The sequence below is a fragment of the Macaca mulatta genome, chromosome 3, assembly GCF_049350105.2.
Source record: "Macaca mulatta isolate MMU2019108-1 chromosome 3, T2T-MMU8v2.0, whole genome shotgun sequence".
Taxonomy (NCBI): Eukaryota; Metazoa; Chordata; class Mammalia; order Primates; family Cercopithecidae; genus Macaca; species Macaca mulatta.
In genome coordinates this window covers 43,619,348-43,639,410 of record NC_133408.1, presented here as the reverse complement: position 1 = coordinate 43,639,410, position 20,063 = coordinate 43,619,348, and the positions used below count along the sequence as shown (strand labels likewise).

At 57.4% G+C, this 20,063-nt stretch overlaps 2 protein-coding genes and 1 long non-coding RNA gene across 17 annotated transcripts in view; 2 read left to right on the top strand and 1 right to left on the bottom strand.

Annotated features, from left to right (window-relative positions):
- Positions 1-1,779: 1,779 nt before the first annotated feature.
- On the top strand, positions 1,780-3,998 carry LINC02983 (long intergenic non-protein coding RNA 2983). The gene is given in 3 exon segments (XM_028845100.2): positions 1,780-3,455; positions 3,457-3,631; positions 3,634-3,998. Coding segments are annotated over 3 exon segments (738 nt in total). The 5' UTR covers positions 1,780-3,107; the 3' UTR covers positions 3,849-3,998.
- Positions 3,999-4,953: 955 nt separating this feature from the next.
- Positions 4,954-6,812, bottom strand: LOC144339694 (uncharacterized). The gene is made up of 2 exons (XR_013415013.1): positions 6,709-6,812; positions 4,954-6,226 (listed from the first exon to the last, which is right to left on the bottom strand). It is a non-coding gene; the product is annotated as an uncharacterized LOC144339694 (long non-coding RNA).
- Positions 5,854-20,063, top strand: part of TNRC18 (trinucleotide repeat containing 18) — a 125,776-nt gene continuing 111,566 nt past the window's right edge. For 7 of the 15 annotated variants that reach the window (XM_077996079.1, XM_077996085.1, XM_077996078.1 and 4 more), the window contains exons 1-2: positions 7,531-7,924; positions 9,909-10,338. In XM_077996079.1, coding sequence (XP_077852205.1) covers positions 10,152-10,338 — 187 coding nt within the window. In that variant the 5' untranslated portion in view covers positions 7,531-7,924; positions 9,909-10,151. Of the gene's footprint in view, positions 6,068-7,530; positions 7,925-9,383; positions 9,569-9,908; positions 10,339-20,063 lie in introns of those variants that run through there. The other 8 variants (XM_077996086.1, XM_077996084.1, XM_028845099.2 and 5 more) reach the window with 6 other exon arrangements.

The window sequence follows — 20,063 nt, the reverse complement described above, 5'->3', positions numbered from 1 at the left end:
CCACACTTTGGGAGGCTGAGGTGGGAGGATTGCTTGAAGCCAGGACTTCAAGACCAGCTGGGGTAACATAGCGAGACCCCATCTCTCCAAAAAAAAAAAAAAAAAAAAGATGATCCCAAGGGACAGGGGATATGGATTCTCTAGGTTTGCCCTGAACCTCAGTCTTCGCTAGGTTCTGTGGAATTACACAGGAGCTCCTGCTCTCCAGCCACGGCTCTCCTGATCTCCAAGGTGACCCCTGGGTTACTTTGACCTCATCCCCCTACTGTGCCCCAGGCCAAACCAGGGTCTCATACTGCTCCTCTGACCTTCACTGCCCCCCTTCTTCCCCATGCCAGGCCAGGGAAGGAGACAGCCTCTACCAAGTGGCAGGGAGGACTGATGGTTAGCACAGTACATGGGTGGCGGAGTGTGTCACGTGTCATGGGAGTGGCCTTGCCTCTACCTTTTTTTTTTTTTTTGAGACAGAGTTTTGCTCTTTTTGCCCAGGCTGGAGTGCAATGGCGCGATCTCGGCTCACCGCAACCTCTGCCTCCTGGGTTCAAGCGATTCTCCTGCCTCAGCCTCCCGAGTAGCTGGGATTACAGGCATGTGCCACCACCCTGGCTAATTTTGTATTTTTAGTAGAGACGGGGTTTCTCCATGTTGGTCAGGCTGGTCTTGAACTCCCGACCTCAGGTGATCCACCTGCCTCGGCCTCCCAAAGTGCTGGGATTACAAGCATGAGCGACCGCGCCCGGCCGCCTCTACCTTCTCTAAGTGAGTCTCAGCCAGGCTGGGGCTCCCAGGGGCACAGGGCTTCCACACTGGGGTCCCCAGCAAGCTGCCTGGTTTAGTTCAGGGTGCCTGCTACTTCCTGGCTGCATGGGCTTGTCACGTCTCCTTTCTGCCCTCAACTTTCTCATCTGTTAAATGGGTATGCCGGTGCCCCAATCATAGGGTTGTCAAAGCCTGCCTGAAGCAGGGCTCAGAGCGCACCACGAGGAATTCAGACAGGAAAAGAGGAAACTGGGAAGGCTCTGCGTGGGAAGGGGGTGGGACAGCCTGGATTTGGGACGCAAGGCGTGTGCTAAGGAGGTGGAGCTAGGAGAGGTGGGGCGTGCAGAGGTGCCTCTGAGGGCCAGGCTGGCAGTGGAATTTGCTGCAGAACTCTCAGCTTGCACAGGCCTGCCTGGGAGGGGATCAGAGGCCTAAACAAAGCGGGGAGCCGGCAGGGAGGGGGTAAGGGAAGGAACCTCTAAGAGAAGGAACAGTCCTCTCCCGGGGCACCCACTCCCCACCTAGGTGCAGCGCCTCTCCCCAAACACACGTGCTGCCAAGCCCTTCATCAGTCACCCTGGCACTGACATCCATAAATCCCATTAGTCACACCGCCACAAACACATCCAGTCCCAGGCAGACAAAGACACGGGGCCCCAAAGCGGCTGTGTCTGTCCCCAGTGGCGCTTTCCCCATGCCTAGAACTGTGCGGACACCGCAGGCGCTCCGTGCAATTGTTGAACCGACAGCAAGCAGCACTCCTCGCAATCACAAACGCCTCCTGATCGCGTAACTACAGGCCCCCGGATAACCACAGTTGTTCCTTTCCCCCATTCCAAGTCTCTCCCATCCCCTCGGGGTACACACGTACTGCTGTAATCACCCACGAATGCCCTTGGCCATTCCCTCTTCTGCGTCTCTCTGGAGGGGGTAGGGCTGACACTGCGCCCCCCTCCCCCAAGCCTGTGCTCGGACGGGTCAGGCAGAAAAACCATCCCCCAAGGTCACCAAAGCTCTTCAGCAGGCGCCCCCGGGAGCTGATTTATTGGCGGCTTATTTGGAGAAATGCTATCGCTCTTAGATTCCGGAGGGGGGAAAAAACACGCTCGCGGTGGACTTTAACCTTGGGCTGAAACCACAGCGCTTTGTTTTCAGAGGTGCTTCCTAGGGCGCCGCGGCGGGGCTGGGGCCTAGCGGGGGAAGCTCGGCCGGAATGTGGCCCAGCAGCCTCTCCACTCCCAGGCTGCGCTCCCGCCTGCCCTGGCAAGCGCTCAAATTCCTCTGGGCCCGGCCGGAAGCCCTCGGTCCCTCCAAAAGTGCTTCTAGAAATTCTAGGAAGGAGCCGAAGCTCCTTGGATGAGGGCGTCCTTGGAGCGAGGTTTCCAAACCCTCCCATCCCAAGCCCCCGGCATGTGCCACCGCCGTTCGCAGTCGTGTTACTGGCATGGTGAGGTTTTCGGGAGGCACCCAGGAAGGGCTGAATGCTTCGGTTTCCGCGCACCTTAAGTCCGGAGCAAAACCCCGCTGGAGGTAGTTGGCTCCGATCGCGTGCATGGTTTGCTTGGCTGATGTAAGACACCAGCGCGAAGGCCTGTTCCCGCCCCTCTGGCAGAGATAAATTAAGCGTTATTATTGCAAATGCATCCTCTCTGGATCTGCTCCCCACGACTGTTCCGTGTGTCAAAACCGCCGCTTCCACCAGGCAGCCACAAGGGCGAGACCAATTACCGCTTTCCCCATGGTTGTGCCAAAGCACGCAGCCAACGAGGGCTCCAAGCCGGGACCCCGGTTGAGAAAAACCTGGGGCATCCGGCAGCACCGACGGTGGGAACCAGATGAGCCCCCGCCTCCGCGCATGGTGCCCACAGTCACCCCCCCGCCTTGGTCCTCCTATGCCAAAAAAAAAAAAAAAAAAAAAAAAAAAAAAAAAAAAAGGCTCATCATGCGCCGCAGAGGGCTCTGAGGAGACACGGGATGAAGGCAGGGTCCGCGGAGAAGTGGCAAGCTAAATTCTGAGAAGCCGCTTCGACCCTGACCCTGGCGTCGCCCCTCCGTAGTGCAGGTGGCACCGGAGTTGGGCTCGAGTGGACAGCTGCACGCCCATCCCAGTCTCACCGAGCCTTTCTAAGAGGAATGCCAGGTCCGGGCGCCCCTACCCCAAGGCGGTGATCCTGTGAAGCTCGGGCCACCTCAGGGTCCAGCGCCCTCAGGAATGGATGGTGCTGGCACCGAGGGACGAGGCCGTTCCCTCTCTTTGGTGAACGGAGAAGCTCTTGGCGTGGTTCCCTGCGCAGTCTTGGGGTCCCCAGGCCGTGATGGGGTGAGCAGGGCGTGCGGCGTGGCCTGGGATGCGAGACCAGTCTGGAGCACCCCCGCGTGAGCGACGGGAAGGAGGGCCCGCCCGGAGATTTATGGCCGCAGCTGGCCCCCTGCGCACCGAGCGCGTCTCCGTCCTTTCCCAGCCAAACAGTGGAGTGGAGGACCCGACCCTGGCTGGAGGAAGAGGCCAGGGCCGGAGGCGGGGCCGAGAGGAGCTGGAATCCATCGGGGCTGGGCCTGGCGCTTCAGTCCCAATTCTGCCCGCCTTGCGCCCTGGTCTCGGTGGGGTGTGGGGCGATGGCGCCGCGTCCCTGGTCTTCCAGGCAGGTTCGGGCAGCTCCCGGCTGGGTTGGCCCAGCCGCGACTTGGCGCTGTATCTTGGCGCTGTATCGCGGCTGGGTCTGTCGCAGCGAGGGGACGGCGAACGTGGCTTTCCCGGGCACAGCCTCTTCGGGTTTTAGCCGCTCCCGCCAGACACGGGACCTGCGGAAACCGGAGCTTAAGACACCCAGCCACATGGCCTCTGAGCGGGCAGTAGAAGCCGGCAATCCCTCAGGGGGTGCCCTTCACCGAGATGCCAGCGGAGAATGGGGGCTTCGGTCCCTGCCTGGAAAGGCGGTTGGGGAGATGGGTGAAGTGGCTCGGGTGGCCGCGCCAAGGAAAGGATGCTGGCTTTTTCTTCCCCCGCTGGGGGAAGGATAAGGGGAGAACGTGTCCAAGCTGCCAGCAACACCAGAATTTGGGAAGAACCGGGTTCAACGCCGAATTGAGGGAGGCCGTCTGATCGCGGGAGCTGCACCAGTCGGGGCTGAGCCTGCGCCAACAAAAGCGCGACAGGGGTGACGGCCGGGCTCAAGGTTGGCCTGTCCTTTGGTTTTAAAACAAAGAGGCAGAATTTTGTCAGTCGGGACGCGTCCAGGGAGCAGAGGCCGGAGCCGGTAGCCTAGGAACACAGGAAAGGCCTCGGCTCCGGTGGCCCAGACTGGCTGCGGAGAAGCACGGTGGGCCGGGCCTCAGCTAGCCAGGGCAGATTCTCCCGCAACTGCGGTGGTTTGGGGCTACAAGGAAGACCCACCCCGCTCCCCCGAGTCGATTTTTCACCCAGTCAGTAAAACACACACACACACCCACACACACACACACACACCCACCCCAACTGCGTCCACAGGGTTTTTGGCCACCTATCCCGCTGGGTAAACAAAAGTGTGAGGGGGCGGGGAGGGGGAAGGGGAAGGGACGGAATGGGGGTGGGGCGCGTAAGATGGCGGCTGGACCTGGTGGCCTATGGCCTGTGCCCTATGGCCGTGGCACCCAGGCCTGGTTTTTACATTTAAATGTGGCCCACCATACTGGGGAGGGCGTTTCCCTGGACCCTGAACCCTTGTTAGGGATGTCCTAGAGGCTCCCCTTTACGAATGGAGGCACCTGGGCTGCACCCACTACTTCGCTTGGGATCTGTCCTCCGCCCCAAGATGGCTCCCAGTCGCTGTTTACTCAGCGACTGCGGGGACACCAGGGCGCGGGGCTGGGGAGCAGGCGGAGATCAGGGCGCGTATAGATTGGCCTGGGCAGGCGGCCTCTCCGCGTAGCCCGCCCGCGCCCCCACGCAGTTGGCATCCCTGGAAAACCAGCGTGGGCAGGATGCATCCTGGCCGCCCCCACCACCACCGCGTCCCCAGGCCCTGCGCCCTGGCCGGGCTCCGGTGGCTGCAGGGCCGCGCAAATGTGGAATGGGTGCCGGGGGCGGGTATGGAAGGGGCCCGCGCGAGGGGGCTGGGCGCACAAAGCCCAGGCACCACGGCCCTAATGAAATACCGGCTGGGTTCGTCACGCTGCCGAGGCGCACACTTGAAAAATGCAAACGCCATTGGCAAATCCAGGGCAAACAGGCAGAATTTTTATTAGCAACTAAATGATTTATGGCACACGTACCCCGCCGTCACAATTACGGCGTCTCGGAGCATCCAGGGGGTGAAAACATTAAACATTTATAAAAATGGGCCTTTGTTTTTTTCTACTCCGCAACCCTTTGTTTTCCCCACCCCAACTCTCTCAAGATATACATATTTTTTCCTTGAGCTATATTAAAATAAAGAAAAACATTCCCCAAATGCAGGGCAGGGTAATGCGGTGGAGAATTAGGGTCTGGGCTTGTAATGATGGTGGGCAAAGAGAGTGGAGAGGAAGCGATGGGGCCTCGGGCGTGGGAGGGCTTAACTAGGAACACACAAGACCTCTGCGTAAGGCTCAAGGGCGCTCTGCGCCCCCACACACGGCCCCCTTCCCCCGCCTGGGCTTCCAGCAGCCCCGCGCAGCTCGACTGCGTTTATTCGATTCCTGCAGTCCCCTCCTCCCCTAAGGCACACAGACACAATACCTCCTTTCTCTAACCCCCCTCTCCTCTCCGTCTTTGCTCCTGGCTGTCCCGGGGATGCACCGGGCGCCTCTCGCCGCCCCGAATGCCGAGGCCGCCACTGAGACCCGCACGGCCAGCTCCAAACGCGGACACCGTGGCTTGTTCCCCTCGGCTCCGGCTATTTTCGTTCCTTTCTTTCCTTTTCACTCCTCCCTCCTCCCCAGCGGAGCTACAGCTTCCAAAAGAGGGCAGCCTAGAAACCAACGCAGGAAGCTCCAGGAAGGGCAACTTGAAACTGCCCTCAAGAGGCTGAACTTTTTTCCTCAAATTTATCCTGGAATTAAATTAGACACCCCCCAGTTCGTTCTCGAAGCCTCCCCCCACCTTTTTTTTTTCTAAAAGTGGAGAAAAGAAAATAGAACGAATGGGCACTAACGCGCTCATTTTCCCCCCTCCCGAAAAGTTGCCTTAAAAATTGATTTAAAAAAACAGAACGGGCAATGCGAAAACGCTGAGTCCGCAGCGCGGGGCGAAAGAGCGGGCTCCTCTTGTTTTAATTAAAATCTTATCACCGCAGTTGCTCTTCGAGGCAGGATTGGAAGGATTTCTGCCCCTCCAAGCTTCCTTTCCAGGGTACGTAATGCCTAGCCGGGCTCGGGGGCCTGCAGGGCTGCAGAGAGGGTGCGGGGGCCCCCAGGACAGTTCTGCTGGCGTGGTCCGCACTCCCTGCGCCCCCGGTCAGGTAGGTCGGCCGCGGGCAGCTCACGGCTACTCAACCCAGAAAGGATTTTGCTGAAAGAGCAAAATAAAAGTACAAAGTCTGGGGGATTGGGGCTCCCTTCCCCCTACGGCCGCCGTGGCCAGCCAAGCACTTTTTGGGCTTGGCGGCTACTTCCTCTGAGCTCAACAGATTTTTTTTTTCCCGGTCTCGCCCTCCCTGGAGGGGGCGCGGCGGATGGAAGGCGAGAGAGGCCCCCAGCCAAGAGGTTTTTAATATTACACTTTAATAGGTTTCAGAAGGCTCCGTGGAGAAATGCTAATAGGCTGAAATGTCAGAATCAAGAGGGATTCAGTTCGCGCTCAGCCGATCTAATCCTTTTTTCTGCTCTGATTTTTTTGTGGAGGGGGGGAAGGAGAGGGGAGCGCCCACGCAAAGAGGGACTTTGGGGAGGGGCGCGCTGTGCGAAGCGCCGCAGCCCCGGCCTGGGCCGAGCGGGGGGCGCGCCCCGATCCGCGTTTCTATAGGAACCCCTTTTAGAAGATTAGAGACTCACCCGCTGCCCGCCGCCGCGGCCTCTCCAAAATATTAATCAGTAACCATCTGACACCGCGTTTCAGGGAGGGACCCGCAGGCCAGTGCTAGGAAAACGGCCTTCTCGCCTGCCCATCCCACCCGACCGCGCTGCTGGGGCAGAGGGAATGAATCGCTGCTTTGTTTTAAAAGGAAGAAAAAAAACAAGGGAAAAAGCAGCCCTTGTCTGTTTCGGCGTCTCCACCGCGCGTACTAGAAGCGCACCCCAGGGGAGGTCGGGGCCCGGGGCCCGGGGCGCGGGGTGCAGCCCGCCGGGCCCCAGGCCCTCCCCGGCTCGCTTGGCTTGTCACCTCCTCCTGCGAGCAGGAAGCTGACAGGCGGCCCATTAAACCGCGCCTTGCAAAGCCCTGGATTGCGGCGACAACCATCTTCCTCTATTTTGATCACTCAGCCCAGACGCTGGGGGAGGGGGGAAGGAAAAGGGAGGAGAAGGAGAAAGGAGGGAGGGGGGGTCCGAGCTGGTGGAGGGGGAGGGCTGCCTAGAAACGGCCCGGAAAAATTCTCACCACCAGTTTTGATCATTCAGCCCCGCCGAGGGGAGCCTGGAAACTGCTGGAGCCCCTAGGTCCGTAATTGGTTTTATAGGAATGGCTGTGGGCCAAGGTGTTTACATGCGCGTGATTGGCGGCGCGCGCGGCCAATGCACGGCGGCCGGGGGCCGGGCTAGGGGGGGCGGGCGCCCGGGAACAATGCGTGTTTCTTTGCCGGAGAGTGCTCCCCTCCCCCAACCCCCTCCAACCTCCCCCCCGCTGCCTTTTTTTTTTTTTTTTTTTTTTTTTTTTTTAGATCCAGCGAGAGGAACTTGAAAGGGGGGTTGTGTAATGTACCTTTTCCAATCCCGGGCTGTATATGGAGATTTGGGATTCTTTAAACCGGCGCTACCTGGATTTTATTAAAAAGCGGGGAGCTCGGCGGGAGGAAAGCTGGCTTTTCCGGGGGCTGCGGGAGCCGGGCCGCGGGAGGGCGGAGGAGTTGGCGCGCCGAGCGCTCGGCCCGGGGAGCGGTTTTCTACCAAAAAAAGGAAAGGCGGGCAAAAAGTGTGAGGCGGCTGCGGGTGGCGGAGGGGAGCGGCGGCCGCGGGATGGCAGGCAGCACGGGCGCCTAGCTGCGCCGGGAGCCGGGGCCGCCACCGGAGTCGTTGTCGCCGGAGCCCGGAGCCGTGAACCCAGCCGCGCCAGGTACGCCGCCGGTCAGCCTGCCGGCCCCCGGCCGGGCGCGATGGTCTTCAAACTTCTCCAGCTCGACCCCCAACCACGCCTGCCCCTCGGGGTGCGCGGGGGGGATCCCCGCTACTGTCTGGCTCCCGATTACAGAATCGGGGACCAGGGCCGGCTGGGAGGGGGCGCCCTCGGAGGGGTGGGGGTGGGCTGCTGCGCCCCGGGCGCCCACGGGAGCCCCCAGCCCCGCTCCGGCCCGCCTGGCCCGGCCGAGGGGCGGCGGTTCCTCTCTTGGTTCCCAGCAGGCGGCGGGGGAGCCTGGGACGCCGAGACGTTTTCGATTATAGGCTGTTTTTAATTAAAAGCCGGAATTCAGCCATTTTAACTCCATTTAAGAGGGGGAGAAAAGTAGGGAGAACGCAGCGGAGCCCGCAGATGGCCGATGCAGCTTGTTTGCCAGTGCGAGGGTGTTCCTGGGGGCTTCACCCCGACTTCCCCGAACTGGGGCGCCTGGTCATACTGCGAGGCACTGGCTTTTAAAAAGCTACCCAAAGAATCTCTTACCAAAAAAAAAAAAAAAAAAAAAAAAATCACGGGAAGCTCATCGCCTCCTTAAGACATGTATCCTCGGATGTGGCGATCTTAGATTTTTCCAAAGTAAACGCGGATCTGGTAACCAGAGCCTGATGGGAGAGAGCGAGGGAGGGAGGGAGGGGGTGTTTGTAACCAAAACCGAGTTAAAATAGGCACCCTTAGCAAAGTTGGGGAGGGAGGCTGGAGAGGAAGGCCGGCGGGTTTGGCCAGGGGTTTTGCAGCCGAGGGGGTCTCCTGCTCGGGGGGCTGGGCGCGGAGTGCAGGGCGCCGGGCGGGCACCCGGGAGCCGGTGGCTTTGGCGTGATCGGCGGCTCTAAGAGCGCCCAGGCCTCCTAGAATCAGGAATGTGAGCTGCTGCAGACAGACAGATCGAGGGAAGGGTGGGCTCCAAGACCCCCTCCGATCCCCAAGAGAATCCGCAAACGACAAATCTTTTAAACAAACAGCTTTAAACTGGAACTACAGGGGGATTTACCCAACGGTGGGGGAGGCGCCCCTTGGCCGGCCCGCGCTGCAAAGGTTTTCTTTGTAGGTTATTTTGGGGGGTGGGTGTGTGGGGGGGGGAAGCTAGGAGTAGAAGCGAGATCCTTGATCCATTTCCTTCTCCTCTTGACATCCCCCAAATCCCCTACGCCAGGCCACGTCCTCGGGCTGCAGGATCTCAGGCCAGGGCGTTGGAAAATGAAACCAAAGCTTGTTTTGTAGGATTCTTTCCAGTCCTTAGGCGAGAATGCCACGTCTCGGGTCCTCGGACTCGAGCTCTGGGACTCATAGTGCCCCCGGGGGGAGAAAGGGGGGGGGACCACGAGCCTCTTTAAAAATAATAAACCCGCTTTGGACCCTCCCTCCTCCCACCCCCAGAAAAACACCATTCCGTCGGCGGTTCAAGGCGAGCTCAGGAAAAACCAAACTCGGAAAAGGGAGGCGAGGTCTCCAAAAGGTTAAATATTAAACTTTGCGGATCAGATAGTGCCAGAGTGTTTTGGGAGACACTTCGGACCTCTTGTGGCAAGGCTTCACGGTTTTAAACCCCGGAGCATTTGACGCCCAGGAATAAAATACACTTAAGAGGTTTGTATTTACGCTGTCCGGGCGCAGCCGAGGAGCCCTGCCCGGTTTCGGGAGGACCCGGCAGCCGCCGAGGCAGAGTCTGGGCTGGGGCGCAGCGCGCCACCGCCGCCGGTCACTTTTCCGAGCCAGGTCCCGGGAGCCTGAAGCCGCCGGCGGAAGGAGTATGGATTTTACTTTTCACTGAAAAGGGGCTACTCCTGATTTCATTTCTGGCCACTTGGTCGGCACCCCCCGATCCTGAAGGGCGAGGCGACTTTCTGAAACTTATTACTTTATTTTTTTTTCCCTTTTTCCTTTTCCCCTTTATATTTCTTCCGCGGCCCGTCTCCTCCCCGCCAAGACGCCGTGTGCGCCGCCTCGCGCAGCTCCGCCTGGCCGCCCGGAGGGGCCCCACCGCCGGCCGCCTGTGCGCCCCGGGCCGCGGGCCCGCCGCCGAGCGCAAGCCCCGCTGGCCGCCGCCATGCACGCCGCGGAGCCCCCGCCGCCCGAGGACTCTGGGACTACGCCGAGGCCGGACTTTTAGGTCCCACTGAGCTAGGCCTGCGGGCCGGGTGGGGGGCTGGCCGCGGCACTCCCGCGGAGGATGGATGGCCGAGACTTCGGGCCCCAGCGGTCCGTGCACGGTCCCCCGCCGCCGCTGCTGTCCGGCTTGGCCATGGACAGCCACCGCGTGGGCGCGGCCACTGCCGGACGCTTGCCCGCCTCGGGCTTGCCCGGCCCGCTGCCGCCTGGGAAGTACATGGCTGGCCTGAATCTCCATCCGCACCCGGGTAAGTGCCCCACGCCCTGCCCATCCCCTGCTGTGTTCTCCGGGAGATCCACTCGGCGGGGTCCTCCTGTGCACTCGCGGCCGGGGCTCGGCGACTCTCCTTCGGCCGGCCACGAGGGTGCGGGCGGACTCAGCCCCCAGGGCGGGGAAACTCCTGGCCCCGGAGCCGAGGCCAGTCCGGCGGCTCCGGCGGTGGAAAAGGCTCGGTTGCCTTTTCCTCACCGTGTCCGGCCCTAGTGAGCCGAAAGCGGGTGCCGTAGCCCGAGCCACCGGGGGCGATTCCAATCCCCGGGGGCCCCGGCGGCACAAGCCTGGGCTGGAGTTTTAAAAATCTGGGCGAGAAAAGAACAAACCGGCCCCCGCACCCCGCGAGACACCCGCTCCCCGAGCTCGATTCTTTTTCTTGGCAAACTCCCCTTTTGGCGCCCGTGGGCCCTCCTGGGTTCTGTTCCCAGCTCCACCACCCGCGCCGAGCCGGGTCCCTGGCAGTTACCTAGCGCCGGGGGATGCGGGAGTACGGTGACCCCAGCCCTGGGACCCTGGCCTCGTGGCGGGCGGGATGCCCCTTTCTTCCCGGGGAGAACGGCGGCCTTGGGAACCAGCACCCCGTTAGGAGGGCGGCGACCCGGGCCCTCGGGGACCCAGTGTTCTCCGGCGCTAAAGAGTGCGGAGGCGCGGCAGGGACGCCGAAATGGGGCCACCACCGTCCCGAACCTAGAGGGAAAGAAGAGAGCGGGTCGGGCAGGGCCCAGGCGGCGGAGGGGAAAACCCTGCTGCGGGAGGAGGTGGCCGAGAAGGTCCCGTGGCCTCCGCCATTTCCCAAGAGGGGCTGCCCAGGCACGGTGGGGACGGTGTCCGGGCAGGCGCTTCGCCGGGGCGGGAGACTATCGCTCTGGTCAGTCCGCGGCCGCTGCAGCCAGTGAGGCGGGAAGGAGCTCGGGGACCTCCAGACCAGCCCGGCCGCCGCCCGAGGACACCCGGTTCCTCCTCCTTGGGCTGCCCTGGCTTTTGCGCTTGGTGTCCCAAGTCTCGACTTAAAAAAAAATCCACCTTCTCTTGGAATTGCAGTTTCGGATTTTTGCGATTTCCAGAGTAGCCCCCGATGCCCCCCTCTTCTTTGGGGTCTTGCCGGAGACACCCCCGGCCCAGAGCTGCTGCCTCGGCCTTGCCTCGCCCGCTCGGCGGAACTCGCCGATTTTGCCTCTCTCTTTGATTTTTCTCCTGGAACTTTTCAGGAACTGGAGTCCCGGGGGCTCGGCGGGACAAAGGGCCTTTGTGAGGCGCCGGGCGGGGGAGGGGCGGGCGCCCGGGGGCCGGGAGCTCGGAGATCCCCGCCGGCCGGGGTGCTAGAACTGGGTCTTGGCCCTCGGACCTGCTTGTGCTCCTCCGGAGCTGGGGGCGCATTCCGCCCGGGGTCTGCGACCCGGGCAAGGGGTTGTTCCCGAGTGGTGTGTTGTGGCGAGGGAGGGGCGCGGGGGACCCCCGAGTAAGAAATTGGGGGGCAGCCCTGGGGTACAGAGGCCATCTGAACTGTCCCCTTCTGCGCTCCCCACAAGTCCACCGTGATGTGTGTGTGCATGTGCTTTTTGGGTCATTTGGTCCAGCCCGGAGTGGTGGCAGGGGGGCCCCCCCAAGCCTGGCAATCGGTGCCCGTGTCTCTCTGACTGGCAGGGCCTGCGCTTGGCTTTTTCGAGGCTGGGAACGGGCGTCGCGCACTCCCCGCCTGCGATCTGGCTCCGGCCTGGCAAGGCAAAGTGCCCTAATGCGAAGCGGTGAAAACAGCTACTACTCATGCATGAGTGCACCGTGCCAGGGCCGCGCCTAATCTGACGCAGCAGTCAGACGGCCTAGTGCCCATTTGCTGGATGGTGAGGCTGAGGTGGAGGGAAGGCCAAGCCTCGGAAGCCCAGCGGGAGGTAGCCTCGGAGCTCTGCCTCTGCGCACCTTCTGCGCTCACTGGGAGCTGCCTGACTTCTACACGCCGAGGCTGAGGTCGGGGAGGAAACAGCAGGAGGACTGCTGCCGCCCCCTGAACCCCGTGCTCACCCGGGAGGGAAAGGGGGGGCCGGTGCTGCTTCTGGCTGCCCCCCTCCCCAACTTCGAGTGGCCGCACGGAGACCTCGGACCCCAGGCCAACGCCCAGAGCCAAGCCCGTGCTAATCCCATTAGCCACGAGGTGGGAGCAGCTCCCATTCACTCTCTGCTTGGGGCTGGGCCGGATTACACATTCCTCAGCCCAGCACACCCTCCCCCTCCCGGGTTTTCTTTGTGGGGTGCAGGTGCTAAATTTTCCCTTCTGACGCACCTCCCTCTCTTCCTTGACTGTCGGCACCTTAGGTCTTGCCAGCTTTATCAGTCCCATCTTTATTTGTTTATTTTTGTACCGGGAAGTCCTGAGTGGTTGAGCCACTTGCTTGGGGTCACACAGCTAGGGAGAGGCACATTACCGTTGGGCTCTGGGGACGTGGATGAGCGCTGCCAGGGCTTATAAAGCCCCTCCTAGGCCGAGGGAGGTTCCCTGGAGAGAGCTCAGAGCTGGAGGGGCCCTCGGAGAAAGATCCCCTGGGAGGAATCCCATCCAAGCTAGCATTGACAGCCATCTGCTGGGGTGGGTCCTCTGGAAGAGCTGGTTTCTGCCTTATGGGTCAAGATGGAGGGGTTTGGCCTCTTCTCTGCAGAAGAGGAGGTGATTTTAAGAATGAATGGTGTTTGGGATCAGGAAAGGGTGGTTTTTTAAGTTTCCTATTATCTTGAGCCTTGCTACATTGTGAACAAAATAGTCATAGCCTGATCGGGGAGATGGGCATGTAACTGACAAGCACCTGGGGCTTGGCTCTGTGCTCTGGGCTTGGGAGGCCTGGACTCAGTTGTCCTCACAGGCTGCAATTAAAGAGTTATTAGTAGGATTTTGTACTTGGATGTTTATTCTCCCTGCCCCCGCACCCTAGGCTGGCCCTGGGAGGGTCCATGAATAGAGGGTGGGACTCAGGGATCTGGGTGGGGAGGCCCTGCACTCTGGCCTGGCCAGCCGTCAACAGGGGGCCATGGACCTTCTCCAGGGTCTGATCAGATCCATCTCTGGAATCCAGTCTGTCAGCCTACTGGGATTGATTTGGAAAGATTCATCAGTGAAGACTGCTGGCAGAGTGATGGAGAGATAAGGACGATTTGCAAGGGGCTTCCTTCTCTGGTTAGAGGCGACAAGGGAGGCCCTGGGAGAGTTCTGGAATCTGGAAGGGCCACTTGGTGGGGAGGAGGCTCTCTCTCTTGGTTCTTCAGCTCCCAACACCGGTGCTTTCCTTCTTTTCTCACTTGCTCATTTACTCAGCAAATAATTTCCAAGTGCTTCCTGCGTGCCAGGCACCGCTCGGGTCCCAGGAATGCGGCAGTGAACCCAACAGAAGTCTCTGCCCTCATTGGAGCTCACGTTATTCAGGGGAGTTGGAGTGAACACACAAATACCAGAAGGAAATTTTTTTTTTTTTTTTTTTGAGATAAGTTCTTTGTCTGTTACCCAGGCTGGAATGCAATAGCGTGATCTCAGCTCACTGCAACCTCCACCTCCCAGGCTCAGTCCATCCTCCTACCTCAGCCTCCTGAGTAGCTAGAGTTACAGGCGCGTGCTACCACGCTCTGCTAACTTTTTGTATTTTTTAGTAGAGGTAGGGTCTTGCTGTGTTGCCCACGTTAGTGTTGAACTCCTGAGCTCAAGTAATCCTCCTGCCTTGGCCTCCCAAAGTGCTGGGATTTCAGGTGTGTACCACTGCACCCAGCTGATTTTGTTACTTAAATTTTTTTTTTTAATTTTTAAGAGACAGGGTTTTACTCTGTCACCCAGGCTGGAGTGCAGTGGTGCAATTATAGCTCATTGCAGCCTCAAACTCCTGGCCTCCCTGCCTTGGCCTACCAAAGTGCTGGGATTTCAGGGGTGCACCACTGCACCCAGCTGATTTTGTTACTTTTAAAATTATTTATTTATTTATTTATTTATTTTGAGACGGAGTCTCGCTCTGTCGCCCAGGCTGGAGTGCAGTGGCCAGATCTCGGCTCACTGCAAGCTCCGCCTCCCGGGTTCACGCCATTCTCCTGCCTCAGCCTCCTGAGTAGCTGGGACTACAGGCGCCCGCCACCTCGCCCGGCTAGTTTTTTGTATTTTTTAGTAGAGACAGGGTTTCACCAGGTTAGCCAGGATGGTCTCGATCTCCTGACCTCCTGATCCGCCTGTCTCGGCCTCCCAAAGTGCTGGGATTACAGGCTTGAGCCACCGCGCCCGGCCAATTTTTTATTTTTAGAGACAGGGTTTTACTCTGTCACCCAGGATGGAGTGCAGTGGTGCAATTATAACTCATTGCAGCCTCAAACTCCTGGGCTTCTCCTGCCTTGGCCTCTTGAGTAGCTAGGACTAGGGTATGTACCACCATGCCTGGCTAATTTTAAAATTTTCTGTAGAGACAGGGTCTTGCTGTGTTGTCCGGGGGGTCTCGAACTCTTGGGCTCAAGAGATTCTCCTGCCTCAGCCTCCCGAGTAGCTGGTACTAAAGTCCAGCGCCAGGTTGGAGTGCAGTGGTGCAGTCTTGGTTCATTGCAACCTCTGCCCTCCTGGGTTCAAGTATTCTCCCTCCTCAGCCTCCTGAGTAGCTGGGATTACAGGTGTGTGCTGCGACACCCAGCTAATTTTTTTTATTTTCAGTAGAGACAGGGTTTCACTGTTGGCCAGGCTGGTCTCAAACTCCTGGCCTCAAGTGATCTGCCTGCCTTGGCCTCCCAAAGTGCTGGGATTACAGGCATGAGCCACGGTGCCTGGCCTAATTTTAAAATTTTCTGTAGAGACAGGTCTCCCTATGTTATCCAGCTGGTCTCAAACTCCTGGGCTTTAGAGATCCTCCTGTCTCAGCCTCCCGAGTAGCGGGGACTATAGTCCAACGCCACTGTGCTTGGTTAAGCAAATGATTTTTTTTTTCTGAGAGGGAGTCTCACTCTGTCGCCCAGGCTGGAGTGCAGTGGCGCGATCTAGGCTTACCACAACCTCCGCCTCCTGGGTTCAAGCGATTCTTCTGCTTCAGCCTCCTCAAGTAGCTGGGATGACAGGCACCCGCCACCATGCCCAGCCAATTTTTTTTGTATTTTTAGTAGAGATGCGGTTTCGCCATCTGGGCCAGGCTGGTCTCAAACTCCTGACCTCAGGTGATCCACCTGCCCAGGCCTCCCAAAGTGCTGGGATTACAGGCGTGAGTGAGCCACCATGCCCAGTTTAACTTCAACTTATTTTTAAGTGAAAGTTTCCCAACAGTGAAAGTTGCCAATTTTCCCTGGACAACCAACTGGAGAAAGGATTCTCATATTGTTTTGTAATCTGATGTTTAAAAATGTAACGCTACACTGTGGAGTCTTATGCAGGCCGGGCTCAGTGGCTCACTCCTGTGATCCCAGCACTTTGGGAGGCTGAGGCAGGCTGATCACCTGAGGTCAGGAGTTTGAGACCAGCCTGACCAACATGGCGAAACCCCGTCTCTACTGAAAATACCAAAAAAATTGGCTGGGCGTGGTGGCGGGTGCCTGTAATCCCAGCGATTCGGGGAGGCTGAAGGAGGATAATCGCTTGAACCCGGGAGGCGAAGGTTGCAGTGAGCCAAGATCACACCACTATACTCCAGTCTGGGAGACAGAGATTCCATCTCCAAAAAAAAAATAAAAATAAAAATAAAAATAAAAAAGGAACACAGACCATGCAGAAAACAAAATGGTAAAGGTCTGGTCTGGTCTGGTCTGAGAGGTGAGGGGCTGTATTAGTGCAGCCCACCCCCACCCAACTGATCTGGAGGGGTGACCTTTTTTCCTGCATGCAAAGGGCAGAAAAGTGTGGTGAAGGTGGACAGAACACAAAAATCAGAACCCGGCATATCTGAGCTGGCAGAATGGCTGTAGCTGGTGGGAGGGAATGTGGGGGAGGTGGGATCCTTCAGGTCCCTGAAGGCCAGTCATGAGGTCTTGGAATTTTAAACTAAGGAATGAGGAGGCAGTGGAGGGTTTAAGTGGAAGGAGTAATTGAAATTGAGGGATGTTTCACAGAACTGGTCTGGACTCTTAAAAAAATGTCAATGGTGCTACTGCTAAAGGCAATGTGTGGCTCTCGATTGGATCTTGGGATCAGGGAAGAAATTGCTCCAAAGAACATCATTGGGACAATTGAGAAAACTGGAATATGGACTGTAGATTAGCAGATAGTATCAGATCACTGTTAGGTTTTATGAAGTGGATAACTGTGTGTGGTTGTGTAAGAGAATGTCCTTGTTCTTAGGAAATAAGAATACTGAAATATTTACAGGCAAGGGACGTAGAGTCTATAACTTGTCCTTGGAATGGTTCAGGAAAAGAAAAAATATATATATGGGAGACAATGGTACCTCAAGTATTAACATCAAAAAAGATAGTGAGGGGGGCGTGGGGTTCATGCCTGTAAGCCCAGCACTTTGGGAGGCTGAAGTGGGTGGATCACCTGAGGTCAGGAGTTCAAGACCAGCCTGGCCAAAGTGGCAAAACCCCATCTCTACTAAAAATACAAAAATTAGCTGGGTGTGGTGGAGGGCACCTGTAATCCCAGCTACTTGGGAGGCTGAGGCAGGAGTATTGCTTGAACCCAGGAGGTTGCAGTGAGCCGAGATCGTTCCACTGCACTCTAGCCTGGGAGATAGGATGAGACTCCATCTCAAAGAAAATGAAAAAATAAGACAGAGAGCAGCCAGTTGTTGGATCTGGTGAAGGTCATAGGGCAATTCATTGTACTATTTCTTTTTCTTTTTTTTTTTTTTGAGACAGTCTCACTCTGTTGCCCAGGCTGGGGTGCAGTGGCCGGATCTCAGCTCACTGCAAGCTCCGCCTCCCGGGTTTACGCCATTCTACTGCCTCAGCCTGCCGAGTAGCTGGGACTCGCCCGGCTAGTTTTTTTGTGTGTGTTTTTTAGTAGAGAGGGGGTTTCACCGTGTTAGCCAGGATGGTCTCGATCTCCTGATCTTGTGATCCGCCCATTTCAGCCTCCCAAAGTGCTGGGATTACAGGCTTGAGCCACCGCACCCGGCCTCGTTGTACTATTTCAAACTTTTCTGAATTGGAAATGATTTCAAAATAAGCATTTAAAAACAACACTAGGGGCTGGGCATGGTGGCTCATGGCTGTAATCCCACCACTTTGGGAGGCCTAGGTGGCTGGATTGCTTGAGGCCAGGAGTAGGAAAGAAGTCTGGGCAACATAGCAAGACCTTGTCTTTACAAAATGTTTAAAAAATTAGTCAGGCATGGTGGCAAATGCCTGTAAGTCCCAGCTACTTGGGAGTCTGAGACGGGAGGATTGCTTGAGCCCCAGAGACTGAGGCTGCGGTGAGTTGTGATTGCACCAATGCACTCCAGCCTGGGCAACAGAGTGAGACCCTGTCTCAAAACAAAAGAAATGAGGCTGGGTTGCTAGCCAGAGATAGTCTGGTAGACGAGGAGAGAAGCAGGAGATAATTAGGAGGTGTTGGTGACCAGGGAGGGAGGCTGGAGGTGGCCAGGGTTCTGTGCCCTTTGGAGGTGGGGCAAGTAAGACGGATGGGGAGAGGAGGGAAGGAGGAAGGGGAACTCAATGGCTTGGGTCCCAGCTGCTTGTGGAGGGATGGGGAGGGGCAGATTTGAGGAGAGGCTGGGGATTGGGTATTCTTGTTTTGGATGTGGCTGGCGGGGGCTGCTCTTGGCTCCCCGTCATGAACCAGTCTGTGGTCTGGCCCGACTCCTCCTATCCTGTCATGTACTGTAGCCTTGTCCTCCAACCAGACCCTTGCACCGGCTTTTCAGGCATCCCAGCCCAGCTTTTTAGGGGACAGGCTGGAGCTGTTCTCAGCACAGGTATCGGGCCTCCCCAGGGCCTGCTGGGAGCCCTGGTCAGTGGTCAGTCAGGGCCAGGGTCCTTACCACATCTGCTGCCCGCAGAGGCCTGGCATGTGCCTTGGGAGGAAGTCTAGGCCACTAGGTGGGAGCCACTCAAGTTCCTTGTCACTTCTCCCAGGCCACCAGTGTACTCAGCATTGCAGTGAGGTTTTTTCAGGCGATAAGGAAAGTGGTGGACCCTCAGCCTGGGGGGAAACCTTGACTTCCCACATCGTCACCAACCATTTGACACATTGCTGAGCCTTTTGGGGGTCCCGGGAAGCTCCTTGCAATCGCCAGATAGAACATTGCTCCATCTAGAGGAAGGATGGCCTCCAAGCTGAGGTGTGGGTGTTGTTCCCCCAGTTAAAGAGCATGTGATGACTTTCTAAACCTCAATTTTTTCATCTATAAAATGGGTTAATTAGAGTGAATGAATTCATTTGGTGGTTGTGAGGTTTGTTTTTATTTTTTTTGTTTTTATTTTATTTTTTTTGGGACAGTGTCTCGCTCCGTCTGCCAGACTGGAGTACAGTGGTGCAATCAGCCCACTGCAACCTCCACCTCCCGTGTTCAAGCGAGTCTCCTGCCTCAGTTTCCCGAGTAGCCGAGATTACAGGTGCCTGCCACCACTCCCGGCTAAATTTTGTATTTTTAGTAGAGATGGGGTTTAACCATGTTGGCCAGGCTGGTCTCAAACTTGTGGCCTCAGATGGTCCACCCACCTTGGGCTCCCAAAATGCTGAGATTACAGATATGAGCCACCATGCCTGGCTGAAAATTCATTTCTTTATTTTCTGGAGTTACTGTCTTTTTTTTTTTTTTTTTTTTGAGACGGAGTCTCGCTCTGTCGCCCAGGCTGGAGTGCAGTGGCGCGATCTCGGCTCACTGCAAGCTCCGCCTCCCGGGTTCACGCCATTCTCCTGCCTCAGCCTCCCGAGTAGCTGGGACTACAGGCGCCCACAACCGCGCCCGGCTAATTTTTTGTATTTTTAGTAGAGACGGGGTTTCACCGTGGTCTCGATCTCCTGACCTTGTGATCCGCCCGCCTCGGCCTCCCAAAGTGCTGGGATTACAGGCGTGAGCCACTGCGCCCGGCCTTTTTTTTTTTTTTTTTCATTTGGAATTCCTTAGAATATTTGGCTTCCAGTTTCTCTCTCTCTTTTTTTTAAGAGACTGGGTCTCGCTCTGTTGCCCAGGCTGGAGTGCCATGGCATTCTCGTGACTCACTGCAGCCTCAACCTCCTGGGCTCAAATGAGCCTCCCACTTCAATGCCTCCTGAGTAGCTAGGACTACAGGTGCATTCCACCACACCTGGCTAACTGTTACATTTTTTGTAGAGATGGGGTCTCTCGCCATGTTGCCCAGGTTGGTCTTGAACTCCTGAGCTCAAATAATCCTCTTGCCTGGACTATCCTAAGTGCTGAGATTATAGGTGTGAGTTACCTCACCTAGCCAGCCTTCTGGTCCCTTGATACATTTTTTTCATTTGTCATATCTATTGGATGAGCTGCTTTGTTTTCTTGGAGATTTTCTTCCTGAAATTTTCCATCTTCCTTCTCTAGTCTGGTTGGCCCGGTTCTTGGGTATGCTGTAGAGCCATTGTTCTTCAAACTCCCTTTACCTGTCTACTGTGTGTCTGATTCCCTTGCCTTCCCGTTTCCTGTTTTACTGCCTCCTTTCTGTAGAGCACATCCTGCGGTTACTTTCTGTGAAAGGGTACGAGGAAGGCAACGTTTTTGGGGCCTAGTATGCCTGAAAAATGCTTTTGTTCTACCTTCACACTTGAGTGCTATTTGGGAAATACTTTCCCTTTCCCTCTAGGAA